We start from the raw sequence: 20990 nt of genomic DNA, 5'->3' as shown, positions 1-20990 counted from the left end.
CTAAAAATCCTCCGTACTCCACCTCTTCATCCCTTCTTCCTTTCCCTATGTAATTCCTGGCAACCACTGATCCTTTTACTGTCTCCATGGTCTTGCCTTAACCAGAATGTCCTATAGTTGGAATCATACTGTGTATGTAATATGGAGCTCTTCAGACTGGCTTCTTTCACATAGTAATATGCATTTAAGATTTCTCCATGTCTGTTCATGGTGTGATAGCTCATTTCTTTTCAGTTCTGAATAATAGTCCTTTGTCTGGATGCACCAGAGTGTATGTATAGAGCAAGACCTTAAAATCAGTATTACATCCCAACCGTGGGACATATTCAGGGAGTCGGGGGGTGTATGAAAACTGTGGGAGTGGGGGTAATTGGAATAGCTTTGATTTTCTTTTTGCTTTGCTTAAAACTATTCTGTGATCATTAAGAAGAGAAAGGGGTGGTCTAGGAGAGATCTCAGGGTGAAAATCTTGCAGAAATATATCCATAAGCACAAATAAAGGCGAATCTTCTTACATTCCCCCACCTCCACCTGACACAGAGCCTGGAATCTGCTTAGTCCACAGTGTTCCGATAAGTTAGCAAATGTCTGTGTCAGATACTCCCTCCAAGCCAGTTTTATGAAAATATTTAGACCATGCAAACTGTAGGGAGAATAGGAAAGCTGGATTTGCATGGGCATAATTTCCTTGATCAGAGAATATTAAGCAAAGAGACCAAAGCAGGAGTTATTACAATTCAGATGTTGATCCCACTGTTTCAGGTTACAGCTCTGCTCTATTTTCCTTCTTTTGGGGATGCTGTGGCTGAATGACCTATCTTGTCTCAGTTGAGATAAATTTCCTGCTACTTGGGCACTCTTCATTGGCAGAGGTTGGTGTATCAATTCCGAGAACTCTGTGATCACAAAGCTGGAAAGCCAATTCATCAGGCTATACTGTCACTGCCCGATTAAGTGTATTAACTGGAAGATGACTTCATTTCAGCCCTTTTGAATCTTAAATACAAGGGATCAGTCCTTTCTGGAATGAGTTAATGTCAGAAAATCTGTCCATGGTCTTTTTCTTAAACAGTTGCATATCTTCTAAGCATTGCTGAGCTAAGAAACTCATGGATAGTAATAAAGGTTCTATTTAGGAATGGGCCAGTGTGCAAATGCTATTGATTTCAGTCCTTTTCAATAGGGTAAATCACTGGTGAGAAACACAGAAGCAGTGGCTGGTTGGACAAGCTTATCACTTTTTATGAGAAATGGAAGACTCAGTTTTATCCTGTTAGAACAAGTTGCATGAGCCTCGGGGAGCATTTTGTTTTTGTATTCACAAATCAGTGTCCCAGGGTTCTCTTTACACAGAGCACAAGAAAGACTCATTACTACTACTTCTTCTTCTTCTCCTCCTCCTCCTCTTCCTCCTCCTCCTTCTTCCTCCTCCTCTTCTTCTTCTTCTTCTTTCTTCTTCTTCTTCTTCTTCTTCTTCTTCTTCTTCTTCTTCTTCTTCTTCTTCTTCTTCTTCTTCTTCTTCCCCTCCTCCTCCTCCCCCTCCCCCTCCTTCTCCTTCTTCTTCACTTTATATATATTTGAGAGAGAAGGCCTGAGGGGGGAGGGAGAGGCAGGAGCAGACCCCCTGCTGAGCAGGGAGCTCAGTGTGGGACTCAGTCCCAGAACCCCCAGACCATGACCTGAGCCAAAGGCAGGCGCTTAACCTGCTGAGTCACCCAGGTGCCCTCACTGGCTACTTCTGTAGTCCATCCGAAACCTAAGGCAAACCATCTCCCAGCTTTGATTTGCCCAATCATAAGATAGGAATTGCATCTATTTGCAAACATTACTCCAATATCCTCAGATGAAATGGTCTAAGAAATAAAGGTTAGTATAATGAATCACAGTGCTTCGGGGGAAAGGAAAGCCTCTACATAAATACTTTTTGTTGTACTTTTTTCCCCCAGCTTCCTTCACAATGTCTACTGTTCACGAAATTCTCTGCAAGCTCAGCTTGGAGGGTGATGTAAGTATATCATTTTCACTTTGTGTAATTTTTGCAAATTAGACATCTCTCTGGATAACTGTGCTACTCTCTTTCCTTGTACATCTAAGGACAACGAGGACAAATTTAGACAATCATTCCCCGCTCTTTGTTACCCTTTTCTTCCCCATTACTTTTACTGTTCCCCGTAGTTCAATTTGACAGAAATGTTACGGCACTAGAAACTTTTTTGGCATCACGTTAAAATTGAACAGGCATTAGTGATGCTGGGATGGCTGGAGTTTTATCCTGCTATATACTTAGTGTGCCAGTGGTAGTAATGGTCATGATGATACTTGAGTCTTAATGTCATGCCCTGGCATTTCATTATTGATTGACATAAGCTACAGCCATATCAAAAATAATCCTTGTGTTTTAGACTTCTTACAGTGTCCAAGAAGTTATTCTAGACTAGGACTTATATGTTGTTGTTTTAATTTAACATCTGGGAATTCTTTTCTCCAGAAGAACGAGGATATTTGTGTGCGTGTGTGTGTGTGTTTGTTTTTATTTTTTAAAACTAAATAATAAAGTATTCTAATTCATCATGTTTCCTTTTTCTGCTTTGGCTATCAGGGAGCTCAGAATCATATCTAACTGTCTTTCACAGGAAATATGAACCTGGAAATTCTGATGCATCTGTTTTGTTTTACAGCTAATATTTTTTTAAACTATATGTGAAATTACAAGTCATTGCAAATACTTTTAGAATCGAGTAAAATATAAATTATGAATATGTAAAAATATATAATGCGTAATACCATAAATCTTTCAGGTCATCTTGGCAGAAATGGCTATCACAAAAACTCAGCAGTAATACTGGTTTGTAGGCGTATCTTGCAGATACTTCAAAATTTGCTCTCACTGAAACTGAAATACATCGAAGCACTCAAAAGTCACTTGACAGCAGTTTGGATTAGGTGGGACAGAACCCTCTGTATTATCTCTGGTGCTTGCCATCAAACGTTCAGATAGATCACGTCTGCGCAAACCCAGGTTGTATGGAGTATGGAGCCTGTATATATATATTTTTTAAATTTTTTATTTATTTATTTATTCGACAGAGATGGAGACAGCCAGCGAGAGAGGGAACACAAGCAGGGGGAGTGGGAGGGGAAGAAGCAGGCTCGTAGCGGAGGAGCCTGATGTGGGGCTCGATCCCATAACGCCGGGATCACGCCCTGAGCCGAAGGCAGACGCTTAACCGCTGTGCCACCCAGGCGCCCCAAGGAGCCTGTATATTTTTAATCTTTCCTCGTGGAACTTATGCACACTATTGTTGGCAACACTTAAGAGCTGCATGTTGAGGTCCAGACAGGTCTAAGAGCTAAATAATTTTTTTTCTTAATGGATCTGATCATTAGATTGTTTTTAGTGTCAGATTTCAGAAAAGGGCTTTTCGTGTAGCCTTTGAAGTTACTTAAGGATAATGCATCTCTCTGTGTGGAGAGATGGGAGTGCAGTAGAAAATGTCATATTTTTCCCATATTTTGGAGGAAGAGAAAAATCACTTTTCCTCAATAATTCGATTTTCAGACAAGTGGATTCTATGGGTAATAGGTTCAATTATCCATTTAGTTTTGTTTCTAGAAGTTTTATAAAAGGTATGCAAAACTTTCCCTACTCACTGTTGTTTTTGGAATAAGACGACATAGCACCTAGGAAATGAAGCCGTATGTGATACGGCTCAATGACCAGACTACCTGCCTTTGTAAATAATTGACGGCATTGTTAATAAATAGGGAAATGTTTTTCTTAGATTTCCATCCACATTTTGTAGCCACCATAACAAATACAGTATTTCAGAATAACCCTTTGTCCTTACCTTTTCCTGAATGTATGTTCCGTTTCCATTGGTTTAATCTTACTGGAAAGTTCAGTAAAATTAGACGGAAAATACTTTAATAATCCACTGTGCTTCAGAGTTATCAATGCTAACTGGATTCACTGTTGGGCCAAGATGGTCACAACTGCGTTTTGAAATACTCTGTCCAGGCCTGAACTTAGATTTCTGGCTTGACCTGTGAAACATTTGAGAGGATGTCATCTTAGTTACTTACCTGTATAACCGCGCTCCTAATAAAACCTAATGAAATGGGTGCTGGGATGCCTCATAATGTGTGGCCCATGGGTGGATAGAGAAGTCAGGGCACCTCAGGCTCTGACTCTTCCCAGAAACTGAACTAAGGCAAAGTCATCACATTACGATGGGCATCATGTACTGGGGGGAGGTGGTGGGGAAGGACGAGTCTTGATGTGGAAGGAGGATGGTTCCACTGACAACCTAAACCACACTGTCCATCTTCTTTTGCCTGCCCTTTGCTTTGGGACTGAGTAGCAGGGAAGAGGAAAGCTGTAAGAGCTCTCAAGGAAGGAGAGGAGTCAACACTTCAGATAGAAGAACTGATGTAGATACATACTACCGTCCTCACCTCAGTCTGGTGGGGGGGTGGATGGGATGGAAGTGGGTCCATCAGATCAGGCAGGATACGGGGCTTTGAAAAGCATTGGAAAAGGAAGAGGGTATGGTTCAAAGGCAATAAGAAAAGCCATTTTTTTAAAAAGAAAAAATAGGAAGAGTGGTAGGCATAGGGTTAAAAGCTTAGTGTTAAAGACCGCAGAGGAGAGGGCACAGAGGAGACAGTGGAGCAGGAACTTCGAGAACTCAAAGAGGATGTGGGCTGAGAGGCCTGACCACCTTGGTGCCTGGCTTCCCTCACTTATCTGATAGTCTGAAACAAGCAGGCCAGCATTTACATTTGCATTTTAAAGAAGTGTGAGCTCAGCGGTGCAGGCCTGGTGGAAATTCAGATGCCTGTAGCAAAAACTTGGCTAAACACACTTGTCATTCAGGCATTTCCACATTTTCAGCTTGTTTCAAATTGTTGCCGGCCCAGTTCAACGCCTTCCCAGATAAATGGTGGTTTCCAGTGCCCAGCTTTGGGTAGTCTGCTTTTGAGCTTGCACCAGAAGTAGGATAAGTGAAAATACAGACGGCATTTTCTTTCTTTTTTTTTTTTTTTTTAAATATATATATATATTTTTTCGACAGAGATAGAGACAGCCAGCGAGAGAGGGAACACAAGCAGGGGGAGTGGGAGAGGAAGAAGCAGGCTCGTAGCGGAGGAGCCTGATGTGGGGCTCGATCCCATAACGCCAGGATCACGCCCTGAGCTGAAGGCAGACACCCAACTGCTGTGCCACCCAGGCGCCCCAACAGACAGCATTTTCTAAACTAGCTGAGCTTTTGAAGAGGAATTCTCATTCGGAACAATGAAGTTTCTTATTCTCTGTGTGATGGCACATTTATACTTACCTAGTTACCTAGTCTACGAATGATTTGAATTGTTTAAAGAAACCATAGAAAAAATCTATTTCAGGGATATTTCAGCAGGGGGATTTTAGACATGTATGATTTGAGTATGTTTGTCTTTTAACCTCAGCACTCCACGCCCCCAAGTGCGTACGGGTCGGTCAAAGCCTACACCAATTTCGATGCTGAGCGTGACGCTCTGAACATTGAAACGGCCATCAAGACCAAAGGTAGGTGACATTTGTCCTCCTCTTGTCAGGCCGACAATGACTGAGGCATTTTTAGTTGTCTCATTCTCCCTCAAATCTCCATTTACTGGTCATTTGAAATTGTCCTTGAGCTTTAATGGAGTTGATCTAAACCTTCCCCATCTCACCCCACCCCTCCTTCCCTCCCTCCCTTCATCCTTTCCTTTCTCCCTTTCGTTGGAGAGAAGACTTAAAACCTGAGAAAGTATTTTAACCAAGGAGCCTAGTAACAGGGAAACAGGCCTCAGCTGAGAGGAGAAGGCCTGATGCCCCCTGGATGAGTGTTTTGGGCTCAGCTCTTCACTTTGAGGCCTCAGTGCCTCTTTTATAAGGAAGAAGTTGGTCATGGTGATCCCAAACTGGCCTTTTTTTGTCCTGAATCCCCCTCAATTTCAATACATTTGTTGGAAAAATGCTGGGGAAAGTGCTGGGAAAAATGCTGGGAAAAATGCTGGGAAAAATGCTGGGAAAAGTTGCTTTTAGATCTAATGAACAAAAAAATTCAGACTTTTTTTTTTTTTAAGCCTACTAGTTACACCACTGCTTAGACCTGGAGCTTGAATTAGAAGAGCTGTCAGAATGAGTGTGTTTCCTCAAGTTCTGGGATGAGTAAGAGAGGGCCAGAAGGCATAAGAGCTTCCCTTCGAAATAAAGCGGATAAAGCATTTAATTGGGTGGGGTTGAGTAAGAACTTGTTCGGGTCCTCATTGTGCTGTGTTCTGTGTCTATAAAAGTCAGTGTGCAGATTCCCTGGCTGATGTTAATGAGGCATGTGTCTCTGGAATTGCCCCATCCCCCCAATCCCTGGGACATTGTGATTATTGTGGTGATGCTTGTGATTCACCACACTCTTTCCCCTTCTGGACAAAGCACTTCCTTTCACTGTGAGGCTAGATTGAGATGCGGACATGACCCAGCAGACAGAGCAGCTGCTGGTTCATACCTCTGGAAGGGCCATAGACGGTTTTCTCTTGGAACTACAGTGTTTTAATTTATTGACACACTTGTACAGTTCACATACAGGTCACCGACAGACTGGGAACCTCCACCAGGATGACCCGGGAACCCAAAATGAGGAACCCAAAATTTATGTCTGCATTATTTACTGATTGTGTCCCTTTTCACTCTCAGAATTGTTTTGTTTTCCTAAAACCCTTGGAGAAACTGGGGACGTTGTTTCCAGAGATAGGATGGAAAGGAGAAAGATCCTTTAGGTCCTGTGGCTCTGACAGGACACAAGGATTTGCATCATCGGCCTAAAGCAGCCCTGTGTTTCCTGGGGACACTGGATACCTCCCAGAATGATTGCTGGACAGTGGAGGGAGAATAAGGAAGCATCCAAATGAGACCTTTCAAAAGCCTATTTTTGATGCTTTTAAATGACCGTACTTGTCAAAGGCCAGGTTGGGAAGTCAGGAAGTCACTAATCAGAAAAAGAGCCTGAACCATGCAGGCTTATCTCACCCCAGATCTTTCTCTTCGGTGGAGCTGGGGTGTAGCAGGTGAGAGATTGTGCAGTCACGGCTCTTCCCGTCTTGGCTCTGCCACTCATTTACTAGCTCTCTGACCCTGGAAAAACACTTCCTTAAGCTTCAGTTTCCACCTACAAAGCAGGGCTAATCAAAGTTCCACCTCACACAGTTGGGCAGTATGGAGTGGTGGGTGCCTGCCGTATAGACAGTGCTCAGAATGTGTTATCTCAACACACACTCACTTGCGGGCACGTGTGCGTGTACAGGCGCATGATCCACTTTCCTAAAACTCACCCCATCTCACTATTTGGGTGTGCCTACATTCCTGGGGTTTCCCAACACACCCCTGCAGAAACACACTTGACTCGCCTAACAGTTAACTCATCTGACAAAGATGGTGCCTTTTACAAGCTTGAGACAAAGGCTGCTTTTATCCTTGCATGAGAAAGCTTTTGAGCTCCCTGGAATGTAAAGATTGCGCAAATGAGCTCGGTCACAGCTGAAACTCCCGGGGTAATAAAAATACCTTCAGGCCCTTTCCGAGTTAGTCTGAAAATACTGTAGTTTCTAAACAGGAACGTCTGGAGGGCTAAGATTTGGATTCCTGCATTCCTGTTTGGTCAAAAGCAGCTGACATCACCATGATCCTGGTTGCCATGATTTATTGAGTGCTCCTTATGGGAAAAGGCATTGCACCAGGCACTTTGGGAATGTTCTTCTCAGGTGGACTTCAGATTCACCCCGACGTAGTGTTCTATCCTCTCCGATTTCTGGGTGACTCACTGTAGGATTAACATGCTCCAGGTCTCTTGGCCTTGGTTCAAAGTGGGGTTTGAACAACTTTGTCCAGCCCCAGGCCTGTGTTCTTAAACACCCCAGTGTTGTGCCACCCACCTGTTGAGGACTGGACTTTTTGTTCCTTTGCCGTAAGTTATTTTAGACATGAAAAACCTTTTGCACTTGTGATTCTGTTGATATCAGATACATGTCATATTTGTGGCCCAGCTTTAGGTCCCCTGTCTTCTCTTCAGATTTAATGCCTAGTGACTTCCACTTAGGACCACTTCCTTATTTTTGGTGCCTAGTAATTGTAGAGAGTAAATTTTTTGCGTTTTAATTCTGTTAGTCTTATAAAATAATTTCTGGATTGTCAGTATGTTTGGGAGCCTTAAATCCTTCTAGGAAGCTATTGAGAAGAAAGAAAATGATATTTGTATAGAGCTCAGTGTACCAAAGACGTTAATATCAGCGTTGGTTTTGGTAGCGAAAAACCCAGCTAGTTGGGGAATGACTTACTAGATTATGATAACTCTCTCTGTGTTACATCGAGTATCTGTAGAATGTGAAATATGAAAAATAAAATTTATGAACAATTTTTATTGAGATGGAGTTAACATACATACCATTCACCTATATAAAATGTGCAATTCAATTTTTTAGTGTGTTCACCGAGTTATGCAACTCTCACAGTTTTAGAATGCTTATTTTAACATGCATTTACCTTAACATTGTCAGTTGCAGAACTGGTTCTTTTCCTTTCTTGTGCTTTCAGTGTGTTCTGTGTTTTCCAAATTTTCTGTGATGACGTGTATCAACTTCACAAATGGAAGGCAATAAACTTAATTACAAACAAAAATGAAGTCAGTCGCTGGGAAAGTAATATCCCTTTGTCCCTTTCCTCTTCCTCTTGAGATTTGTAGATAACTCACACCACTTTTAAAAATGAGCTGATTAATATTTTAGCTTCCCATTTAAATGCCTTCTACCTTCCGTGTAATTAAGAAGCTTGTGCCCACACCTTCACCCCACTCCGGCCTCAGGCCCTTTACGGAAGAACACAGGGCTCCCTAATTGCTGTTTCCTTGACATCAAGGAAAACAAAGGGTACATCTCGAATGCTGATAGAAACAAAGGCCAAAGACCAGAAAAGATGACTATGTGGGCCTCCCCCTCCTAGATAGAGTCGCCCAGGACACGTGCAAGCACGTGCCCCGTATAGAGCTTTCTGGTCATTACCTGCTTTGTTCCACTGACCACGGACTTCCCTTTGGCCTGAGTCCTCTCAGGAAGGAGAGCTGGGAGCAAGTCTGGAGGGTCCTTCCGTTGCTGTGAAATAAAGGATGGTAAACCGGAGCAGGCCTGGCCGGGGCGGGCGGGGGTGGGGATTAGAAGGAGGGGCAGAACTGGGTGAGATCTGGACCTGTCATGAGGACCGGAAGCAGATATGACTCCTTCTTCCCCTCAGCCGTATCCTCTGTCACCTGGGCTGCATGGCTTCTGTCCTCTTCGTGGGTCTCCTTGCTTCATCCATTGCAGATTCTCTCTCTAGCTTCATCTCTAGGCTATCTGGAGCCTTTACTCTGACAGGAGTGTGCAGCCCCCATCTGGTGGGAGTGTTAGCCCACTGCTAACACCGAGCGGTTCCCCCTCACCTCTCGGAGTGAGCCCCGTACACAGCCTCTTCTCCGCGCTTTCTCTGAGAAGGAGGCAGAATCGATTATTCCTTGGTCTGTGTCTCGGATACTTCACACAAGTCGTTTACAGCTCTTGTCACACTGTGTTGTAGTTTTTTATGTACAGATTTCTTTCTCCCCCCAGAATGTGAGTTCCTTTATTTCATGAAACTTCTTTAATCTTATTTACACAGCCCCTGAGACTGTGTGAAAGAGTAAATATTTAACCTATATTTAAATGGTAGTCACATGTACGCAGATCCCAGACCCCACAAGGTGAGTGCAGAGAAGGGGGACACGGGGCTGGTGAGATGAGGCAGCGGAGGGACAGTTCCAGAATCTGGGCAGAAGCCAGAAAGGAGAACAGTCCCCTGGTGAGCTTTGATCTGTTTTCACAAAATGAATTTAACTCACACTCAGAAGTCGCCTTTGTTTTTGGTTTGAAGGGATCTCAGTATTTCTTGAGTATGTTACCTAACCCGAATGCAGGGCGGTTTTGTGTATGCTCTGGCTTGAGGTAGACTGTGCAATTACTTACCTTAATTTATGTCTAGTTAGAAACTGAATAAAGCCGTGCAAAAGTAGTAATATTGCTTAATTAACAAGAGGTTTCTGAGACTTAAATCTGTAGGAGTCTCTTGGTCTAGATTGGCCTTGGGTTAAATATATACTGTGGAGTGTACAACACAGCTGTGAATGGTTTACCATATGGGTCCAAATAACTAGAAAGGAAAGTCAGCTAAATTAGAAAAGGATGAATCCAGACTACATAAAATAGATTGTAATTAGAAGCAGCACAACCCCAGAGTTAGTGTAAGTGCCAATAGACTGGTACAGCTTTGGTCTCTCTCTCTCTCTAGAAGGGGAGGGAAATGAGTTGCCCTATTATTATTGCCAGTTTTGATTTTAGCAGTATTTGTGTTCTCCGGAAGGGATGCAAAAGCGGGTGATTTTTTTTCCCCCTTCTCATAAGCACGAGTAGAGAGAAGCATAACTGCAGCAAGTTTTTGCACTTATTTTTTTCTTATACTTTTAAAATGGAACCATGTTTTCCAGCACGGCCAAAAATATGAACGTCCCATGCCGATGGAAAGCAGGCCAGGACGTGTATTTTTGGTTTCACCTGCACACCTGGAGGAATATTCATTCAGCTGAGACAGCAGTTAGGAATATATTCTCTTGAAGATGCCAGGAGGCAGACTGGCTCTGAAAGGTGGCTTCTCTCCTAACTGGAGGGGTGGGAGGGGAGGGCCCAGACTCAGGGACAGTGTAATTGTAAGAAAGGTCCCGTGGCTCACACAGCCCAGGCCTTCCCATCCTCCTGGACGGGAACAGGAGGAGGGGAACCTTCTCTTCACTGAGGCCTTTCCCTTTGTGATCAAGTTTACTTTCGACCGAGTTCTCGTCTTACAGCACTGCTGGGAACAAAGAGGGACCAGTGCTGAGTCACGGCCACCTTTACTCCGAGCACAGATTCTCTGATTTTCTTCAAAATGATCTTTGTCTACATGGGTATATAGATGCCAAACCTGCGCCAAGAAGCCTAGAAGACATGAGTGAGGGAGTCCCTGGTGCCCTTCTAATGGTAGGCATTAGCTTTTATTGCCTGCCTCTCGGCTCCTCCTTCTTCTTTTTTTTGTAGAAACTGTTACCTCTTTCCCCTGAGGAAATCCGACTCTCGCTGCCACCCAGGGACACTGGGTGTAGTAACCAGACTCTTTTCTGGTGTCAGCAGTGCGATGGCAGTGGATATTAACTTCTTCACTATCAGTGGAGTTAAGGGTGGGGGTGCTGGTTCCCTGCATCTGTTCAGATTTTAAAATTTTCTGTCTCATGAGGCTAACGGAGTAGCAGGGCACAATGGGGCTCGCGTTTTGCATGTCAGCCTGCATTTACAATTTGGTTTGGTTTGAATTTTGGATGCTGGCCTACTTTGTGTTTTCCTGCTGGTCCTATGGAATATTTCAGAACTGTAATCATGCATGGAAGGCAGACAGGGTTCTAGATGATTGACGTATACAACCGAGTTGCCAGATAGAGGGCACCGAAATCCCTTCTAAGGGACTCAACAGAGGTGAGATCAGAGCCGAATGGAAGCAGAAGAAATTTGATTTTGGGCCCAAATGTTCTTAGGCACTTAGCTAAACCACACTTCGCATGAGCCAGGACCAGACCCGCTCTCTGCCTGTCTTGGGAGTGGTGCTGGGCTCCCCAGCCCCCCACCCCCACCCCATGCAGTGTTTGTTTTCCCTCTCATCTCTCAGGTAGCTGCCACAGGTTATCCTGAAACCAGACTAGAATCTGATGTGTGCTAATGGCATAAGTGTACCCCTACCCCCATTGCCCTCTATTTTCATTGACCCAAAACCAAATACAAACAAGAGCGAGGCCTGCAACAGAGAAGCTGAGTGTGGAGAAGGTAGTAGACACGTTCTGGGTCATTAACTCAGTCCATCCTTTATGCATCCCCCTAAATGTTCTCATGATCTGTTTTACGGAGTGAGAAACTGAGGCACAGAGAAGTAACTAATGTGCCCAGACAGTACAGTTCTGAGCCCCACATAATTTCTGAAGCACGTGTCCCTGCCACTGATCTGCATGCCTCCCCTTTACGTCTGTCCCCCATGTGAATGTCCAGCTCCTGGTGGGACCCTCTGGACACAGAGTGCTCACAGCTGCTGAGTGATCCCAAGGAGTGACTGACTGCAAGAGCAGGAATCCCAGGCCAGGCAGCACTGTGGCTGATGGTGGGAAGGATACTTTGGACAACTATGTATGTGTGTGTGTGTGCTTCTCTGTTCCTGAAGTCACTTCGAGTAGACAGATGGCTTGTTGGCATATTAGCCTTGTTGGGAGGGGCTGCCCCTGTCTCACCATGTTATTAATGACTATCCCTGGAAGAGAGTTTCTAGCTCTTTTTGTTGAAAAAACCTCAGTTGGGATATCTCTTCAGTGGCCATGCACTGTTAGTGGGTGGCAAATCATTATCTATAGATTATTAAATGTGCATATGTTTATATGTACTAAATAGTAAGTAAGTCCTATTCTATAGACGTATGGACATGTTACTGTCCCAAATCCTTTTTAGGAACTATTTGGAAGAGTGTGGTATGAAGAAGTATCAAAGTATAATTTCTATAATTTCAGAAAGGTACCAACATGACTCCTAGAGATATGGGATGGACACATGTCAAACATTTATTTAACTCAAAGGAGATAACACTAGTTCAAAGGGACATTTGAAAGACTGGGTGTTAATAGGCACTGAGGGAAGTGTTGGGATAAGATTGCTGGGCTGGACACAAGACCGTTAATGTCCTACAGGGCACTGAAGCCATAACCTTTGGACCATAATCTCCGAGTTAACGTGTAACCGCACAGAGCTCATGCCCGACAGTAGGGAGTAGCGAGGTGAGTGAGAACACACCCTGGAGAGGCGGTCTTGGATGGCCCTGTTAGCCACGCTGGGAGGCCCTGCTGCCACACCACGCTGTCTTCCTCTGACCTTATTTTTAAATTTTGGATATGTTTCTGTAACAGGAAGCAGGTTAGCCCAGTGCAGTGAGCCTGGGTCTTGAATCCTGCTTGGAGTCCCAGCTCTGCAAGTGACTTGCTTGTGTGACCTTGGGCATGTCCCTGCCTTCTATGGGCATTTGTTTCCTTGTGGGTAAAATGGGGATGACAGTAACACCCACCTCTTACAGATGTGGTGAAAATTACATGGTAGAGTTGTGTGAAGCACTGAGTAAATGCCTGGCACATAGTAGGTATTCAAGCGAGTGGCTGACGCTATTATAATAGACAAGATAGGTCCACATGTCCACACCCATGGATCTCCTCTCTCTGTGGCCTGCTGCTGACCTTCGTGTTGCAGAGACGATTTCTTCTGAGGTTTGATACTCATAGCCCCAGTAATCTAAGCTGAGGCATTTTCCCATCATCTAGATCAGGAATCTTTTTTTTTTTTTTTTTTTTTTGACCAGTCAGCCACACCCTGAGGGCCTCCTGAGCCTTCATCAAACAAAATGAAATCCATTTTCTTTGTGCAGTCAGTGTGTCTTGGCAGGCGTGAGTCAGCATCCTGTTCAGAATGGCCTCTTGGTTCCTTGCCATGGACAATCAAGACACATTTTCCATGGAATGCCAGATGTGGAGCTGACTTGGGGTTTCCACCCGCAGAGAGGAGGAGGAAACTCCAGGAGGCTGATTTTATGATTTTGGAGTTGACCATTACTTCAGACTGCAAGTGTTCTTTATGTTTGAAAAATACGGTAGATGGTTTAAGGGCCCCATGACCCCAGAGTTTTCTGCCTGAGCCCTGCTGTCAGCGGCGCCTCCCTGTGGTATCGCTTGGCAGAAGTGTTGCAGTTCCGTGAGCTCCTCGGGTGTTCTTTCTTACCTGGGTTATTTGGACAAAGGTAAGCATTTCTTTCCCTGAAATTGTAGTCGACCCTGCACCTCACAGGAGCAGTTGGTCGAAGTGACTTGAAAGTCTTCTCCCGAAGCAGCATGCTGACTGCCTCGTGTTGATTGGCATTCAGAACAGCGACTGACCTCTCGGAGGCCCCAGCCTAAGAGTGTTGTTGGAAACATTTTTGTAGGTAGCTGATGAGATTCGCTGGCCATATTCATGAAAGGAAGGAATGCTTATGACATTTTCTGTGTTGTTTCCCATCAGGAGCCAAATAAATTTATGTCTTCATTCCTTCCCAATCTTGAACATTTCAACTTCTATCAGTTTTGAAAAGTAATTTAAAAAAATCTGCCTGGAACACAGAATTTGCTGTGTTCTCACCCACATTCTGTAGGATCCCCTGCCCGCGTCACTGTTTCCCATTGTGAGCCTTTGCGTAGATTACTTTGACTTTCCACACGAAGCACACGAGGAATGAGATGGGAAAAAATATTATTCAGGTTTGTTGCTTTTTTCTTTATGATCTTGCCCTGCCCGCCCAGTTCCTTTTAGCCCCCGGCCCCCTTCTGCCCAGCAGAAGCTTCCTTCTGCACCGAACAAAAGAGATCTGAATGTGTAAATCCAGAGGGGCAGAGCCTCATCTCCCGGGCATCTGCACCTGTGTTAAATTCATTAAATTTAAAGCTTTCCCGGTGTCCTGGCACTTGCTGTGCGCTGTTGACGATGATTGTGCTGACATAGGTGGCTGAGCGCTCAGTCGTCATCCTTCTAGCCTCGTCCTGGGCAGACGTGGTGAGTAACCGGATGACCCTTGAAGCTTCAACCTGTGCTGGGCTGTTTTCCACAGGAATAAACTGCCTCACCAATGATGATAGCAGGTTGAGAGGAAGCAGCAGTGTTCTGAAGATAAGATGTTAAATCCCACTGGCAGAAATGTGTATTCTGGTGTTCCGACACAGGACATGCTTTAAGTGGCTTTGACTAGGCAATTGATCCCGAGCTTCATGATTTCACCCCCCCTCCCCGCCCCTTTCGAGTTCAATTTGGAACTTGCAGACAATGGTCTGGGAGAAACAGCTTCTGTAGGTGGGGTTCTTAGAAGGGGGAGGGGCGTCCACTTGCAGAAACAGCTCCCGTTTCTCTGTAGTTGCTGGCGTTAGCATTTGTGTAATGGATCAGATTGTTCCCTTGTAAGGGTCCCAGCATGTTGGATGCTGCCGCTCAGCAGGCTATTGGCTTGGTAAATAATTTAGGTAAAATACGTTTAGATTCCTTCGGACTGTCATAGTTGCTGCCACCTACGCGAGATTCAGGTTAACCACTCAGGCTCTTTATGGGGATTTCCAATAATTGGATTGAATTCTGACTCTGTTGGCTGGACGCTTAGCTGCTGTGAACAGAAAGGCAAAAGGCTGTTTTACTGACTAAGAGCGTGGGACCACGCTGCAGTTAGTGCAGTGAACTCGTCAGGTGTTTTTTCTTATCTGGTTTATTTGGACAAAGGTAAGCATTTCTGTTCCTGAAATTGTAGCCGACCCTGCACCTCCCAGAAGCAGTTGGTAGCAAGAGACTAAAAGTCTTCTACGTCAGCAGATTTCCAAAGATCTTTGCGTTCCTCATGCTTATCCATCTCTATTGGTGATTCTTCAGTGCAGAATGAGGTTGAAATGCTACTTCTTTGGTCCAAAGTTCTAAGGAGCCTTTAATCAGTAGAGCTGAGGTGTGGCCCAAGGGACTGTGTGTTTAATAAGTGCTTCATGTGATTCTAATTCAGGTGGGCTTGCGATCACATTTTGACACAAACATAAACTTTGTGTTTGTTTCCAAGGGAGAATTATTTTTATGGGTCAGTGTTGTTGGTATGTGTTCAGGTCAGCAGCTCCAAAATTGCTTTCAGAAAATACTAGAGTTGAGATTTGAGGATATGATTGATTTTGTTGTTTTCTGGCATTTTCAGATTTGAGGAAGAAAGTTTTTTTTGTTTTTTTTAAAGATGTTATTTACGTATTTGTGGGAGGGAGAGAGAGAGAGAGAGAGAGAGACAGAGAGAAAACATGACCCCGGGGAGGGGCAGAGGGAGAGAGAGAAGCAGACTTCCCGCTAAGCAGGGAGCCCTGACATGGGGCTCAATCCCAGGACCCTGAGATCGTGACCTGAGCTGGAGGCAGATGCTTAACTGACTGAGCCACCCAGTAGCCCCTTGAGGAAGAAAGTTAAGTGTAAACCAAAAACACATTTATAAGCAATGGTTTTTCCTAACATGAAGTTAGAGCCATAGAATATTGAAAGAGAGAGAGAACATATGTGTGGGTGGGCTTGCAGGATTGTATCTGTTAGTGTTCCGTGGAAGCAGAACTGGAGGTCATTGTTCAAGTGCAAATGTAGAAACAGACCCAAACGGGCCGATGTTTACACATGCGGTAGTTGCAATCTTTCTGAACTTCCGCTTCTCCCATCTGTGAACTAGGAAGACGATGAATACCTATCCTTACTGGGTAATTTTGAAGAATAATAAGGTAGTCTGTGTTAGGATGTTTCAGAAACCAAGGAGAATTATATAGATGTTGTAATTATTATGCATATTGTGTTTTATTCTAATTAAAATATTTAGAACCGTGCCGGGATTCTCTCGAGGTGAAGTCACTAGTTGATTCTAGATCAATGACTGCATGTCATTCAGTGTGTGTAAAGAACTCTTTTTATGGCTTTAAGGTGAACTTTGAAAGTATGATCAAAAGAAAGAAAACCTTAGGGTGTCCGTAATCCTACCACTCACATGATCACTATTAAAATGTTGGTATAGTCTTCTAGATATTTTCTTTACATTTTACAAAAATTGGGTTATATTGTATATACTGCTTTGCCACCTGTTTTTTCTTTACTTAACAGTATATTATACATTTTTCCATGTCAATTAATATTTTATGCCGTCATTTTAAATGGCTATAGTATCCTATTACATGGACAGAAGAACGTTTACTTAATCAGCCTCTTATTGGACATAGGGGCTTTTTTTCCTTTTATTTTTTGATTCTATATATAATGCTGAAATAAGCATCTTTGCAACTGAATCTCATGTATAGGAATTGTATTTCTCTGTCGACATTGGTGCTCTAAAAATTAGAGCTAAAGTTGTAGGTGCTGCACTTACGTGATTAACGTACGGGTTTGAACTCACTCTGAAATGAGTATATAAACACAGAAATAAATGTTACTTATTTTTATACCCAGAAAATCTAACTTTGTGCATTTTGATGTAACATGCTTGTGAGTTGAGGGTACCTTCTTTGTCAATTTGCTCATTGCCTCTGCCTCAGAGCATTACAGTTCTGACATTTCTGTTGCTTTTGGGACTCTCCTGATTTCCTTTAAGCCAGGCTGTTTGCCATTCACATGTGACCTTGTGGGCTTAGCTCCTCTCACTCTCACCCAAGAGTTACCTATCCAGTTATGGCGAAGACTCTTCCTTTTATTGAACAAAGTTGATAACTGGTTAGGAGGGAGACCTTTTACTTTCTGAATTCTTAAAATCAGGCTTTCTTTAGTTAAGCGGCATTTTAGGAGTATTTCTGATATAAAATTGGAAACTTTCAGATACAAGAAGGCATTGCTTATCTTTGTAAATACACATGTTCCAATTAAAATAGGTACTAAAATATTTTGGTGGCACTTCAAAACTCCCAATTTAGATTTAATTTAGATTAAAACACTTACTCTTTTTAATAAAGTTATAAAATTGATTATTAAAATTGCCTATTGAAGATTAAAAGCAGTGGAACATTTATTTTCCTTAAAAAACAATTTAGTCTTCAATAAGTATGATTGTATTAATCAATTATGCTATTAAAATACTACTGCCATATTAAATCTGACTCATTTGTCATGACAGTTTCTATAATTATAGAAATTATACCTAGCTGCTTATATAGCCGTAATCCTGCAATAAATATAAATAATTGTCTCTATTAATTCAGTTCACAGTTACTGTCTATTAAATCCCCAGTTAAATGGCAATTTGGGGACCTTCATTTAAAATCCTCCTAAATCTTTGTTGTTCCATCTGACTGCCAAAGCCCCACAAACACACCTCCTACGGTTGATTCCAGAAACCAATTTATGAGTAAAATAGTTTTTTTAAATGCCGGTATTCAAAAGGTCAATTTAGGCTTGAGGTTTGCAGCTGTCAGGATAAAAATTGGGTAAACGCGTTTGGTGGAGGGTACTGACAACACTCGATGTCCTGGCATTTCAGTTTGGAAAACAGTATATAAATTTCAATTTGAAAAACTACTTAAAAACCTCAGTGTGAGCCCAAAGGACTAGAGCACATGGGTGATAACTACTCCCAACTTGTATTTCTGTAGGTGTGGATGAGGTCACCATTGTCAACATTTTGACCAACCGCAGCAATGAACAGAGACAAGATATTGCCTTCGCCTACCAGAGAAGGACCAAAAAGGTAACAAGCAGTTTCAGGGGTGGAGGGCATTCCTTGTTGAATTTCATTTCCTCAGCTATTGCTTTTTCTCTTTATGGATTCTGGCTCATCGTGGCAAGAGCCTTCTAGAACTCTTGGGTATCCTTGTAAGAGTCATCACTCCCACACTTATGATCCCTGGAGTGCTTGGAGTTCATCCATAAAGACCATGCCCTTCTCCATCCAGAGGGTGTGGAGGGAGCATGGCTGGGAACAGAAAGTTAGAGGGGACTAGGGAACATCAACAACAGCATGTATCATTTCTAGAATGCTTGCTTTGTGCCAGGCATGTAGTTCTTTACATGTAGCAACTTATTTCATGTTTATGACTTCTGCTAGCTCTTGATAAGATGTTTCTAATTTAATCTTAGGACACTAGCCTTTAGTTAGTATTGATCCTGATAGGCTCTCCTCACTCTTAAAATATATATATACTTGAATTCTTAAGAGCTTTGCTGCAAATGGGCTTAGTTAGTAGTTCATTTGGTCTACTAGGCTATCTTCAACATGCCATGCTCCCGCTATTTAAAGAGTCTTTGTGCGCTTTTTCCCTTACTTGTGCACTAGTGGTTAAGGAACAACCCAGCATTTGTTCATCCTTTATTTTGTTGCAGTGTTAGGAAATTTTATTTTTAAGGACGGGATGCTTTATTTTTAACTTCTTGCTATTAAAAGCTTTTGATTTATTCTTGGACAGTGCAGTAAGCGTGGCTTCCTGCAGCTTCTGTTTGACTTAACGGCTTTCACTCGTAGCCACAGTGGAGGTGAGCTGGAAGGATTCTGGAAAAGACATTTCTTTTCTTGGGGTTGACATGACCACTGGGGTTCTGAGAGTTGCGGGTCAAGCCCTGCTCTGGCTCCCACCCCCACCTACTCAAACAGTTGGAAAGGACATAAATAGGGAAGAATCTGGCTTCTATCATCTTGCGTGCATTAAAATTCTTTTTCCAACTAGACTTACATAATCTTTTGTAGTGAGGCATAGAGGGGAATATTTTATTTCTACAGTTTCTAAAAGGATCTGGGACCTGGTAGGGCTGAGTTCCGGTTGGAGCAGAAGGTTCACTTCTTTGGATAGTGTGCCTCTAGTTGCTCCTTCATTTGTCACTTACAGAGTGGGGTGTTGGAACACACTTGGGTGTGTACACATAAGTGTACACAGAAACAGAGAAGCCTGGATCTTGATTTCAAATTAGATAGATGGAGAACAGAGCCCTCACATACTCTGTTGGATGGAAGATATTACCAGAATCATGATAGGGTTCATTGACCACACAGGCTTTGTGTGTGTTGGGGACAGCTTACTGTCCTACTGATTCTTCTTCTTCTTCTTTTTTTTTTTTAAGAGAGGGAGAGAGTGGGGGGAGGGGCAAAGAGAGAGGGAGAGGGAAAGAGAGAATCTTAAGCAGGCTGCATGCCTAGCACAGAGTCTGACATGGGACACAGTCTCACGACCCTGAGATCATGACCAGAGCCGAAGTCAAGAGTCGGATGCTCAGCCGACTGAGCCACCCAGGTGCCCCTGTCCTACTGATTCTTGATGTCTCTCAATCTTGGGCTAAGGAAAATTGTCATCATGTATAGAAAGATACATAATTACTTGAGATCATTTCTGAGGATTTTGGAAGCAGAACATTAGTGTTTTGAATGAGTTGTTTGCATAATCAAGGAGAAAGCCCTGTATTAGAGAGTATGTTGGGGTATGGACTGAGGCTGCCTCTTTCATGAGCCTTGAACAGCATAGGCAAAGCTAATGAAGTGGAGAGGAGCTGAGGAAGAGGATTGGTCTTTGTTTTTTTCACCTTCAAGCAGATGCCAAATTTCTCCATATAAAGAATGGTAATGTTTTATTTATCAAACATTTCTGGGGTTTCTGTTACATGCAAAGCCCTGTACTAGACATTATGAGAAGCAGGAAGTTGAACGCTGATAGGAGTTTATAATAGAAGTGGAAGATGTCAGTACGTACCCAGATGCGATTTGAGGTTTGAACAGAGAATGGGTAGAGGGGTGTCAAGGGTAGGCTAAGTTTGGAATTACCTAACCTCAAATTTCCAAATTGGAAAACTGGTGCTATAATTGGAAGGTGTTGCTTTTCAAGTCCTTTTCTAAATGTGTGTGTGTTACTAGGACACTGGGAATCAGAAGAGAGTAGGTGGTGGAAGGGCTGGGCCAGGTGTTGTCCAAGATCCATCCGAGTTCTCACCACCTAGGAATGATCTGAGAAGATTCTCCCCGAAGCAGACTGCACATCACCCCCTGGCACCTGCACATACTTCTAGGAGCTAACCATTATACATGCCATGACATGCTGCAGGCAAGCAGGAGAGAAAGAAAGAAGGGAGAGAATAGGAGGGAAGAAGTGAAAAGAAAGGAAAATAATTGCAGCGGGAGAGTTCAGGCATCACTTAGTGCTCATGATGTGCAGGGAGTTTAATCGCCAGTTTCAGTGGCTGTAAAAAGACACATTGAATTGGGGTATTTGTCTGCATACATGGGTGCTGACTCAGACCACTGACTTAAAAATCAATGTCGTGACAGTAGAAACTTTAAAAAATAGTACAGAGCAGGGAAGCCAAGGCGTGAATGG

At 43.2% G+C, this 20990-nt stretch overlaps 1 protein-coding gene across 1 annotated transcript in view; it reads left to right on the top strand.

Moving 5' to 3' along the window:
- The window catches only part of ANXA2 (annexin A2), a 42768-nt gene that overhangs the window by 9090 nt on the left and 12688 nt on the right, over positions 1-20990 (top strand). Inside the window, exons 2-4 of the mRNA XM_045774817.2 lie at positions 1947-2005; positions 5467-5566; positions 18288-18382. Coding sequence (XP_045630773.1) covers positions 1958-2005; positions 5467-5566; positions 18288-18382 — 243 coding nt within the window. The 5' untranslated portion in view covers positions 1947-1957. The remainder of the gene's footprint in view (positions 1-1946; positions 2006-5466; positions 5567-18287; positions 18383-20990) is intronic.

This window comes from Ursus americanus, chromosome 36 (genome assembly GCF_024610735.1).
Source record: "Ursus americanus isolate L20-20 chromosome 36, mUrsAme1.1.p, whole genome shotgun sequence".
NCBI lineage: Eukaryota > Metazoa > Chordata > Mammalia > Carnivora > Ursidae > Ursus > Ursus americanus.
Note: the sequence above shows the minus strand (reverse complement) of the source record. Positions and strands in the feature narration are given on the sequence as shown.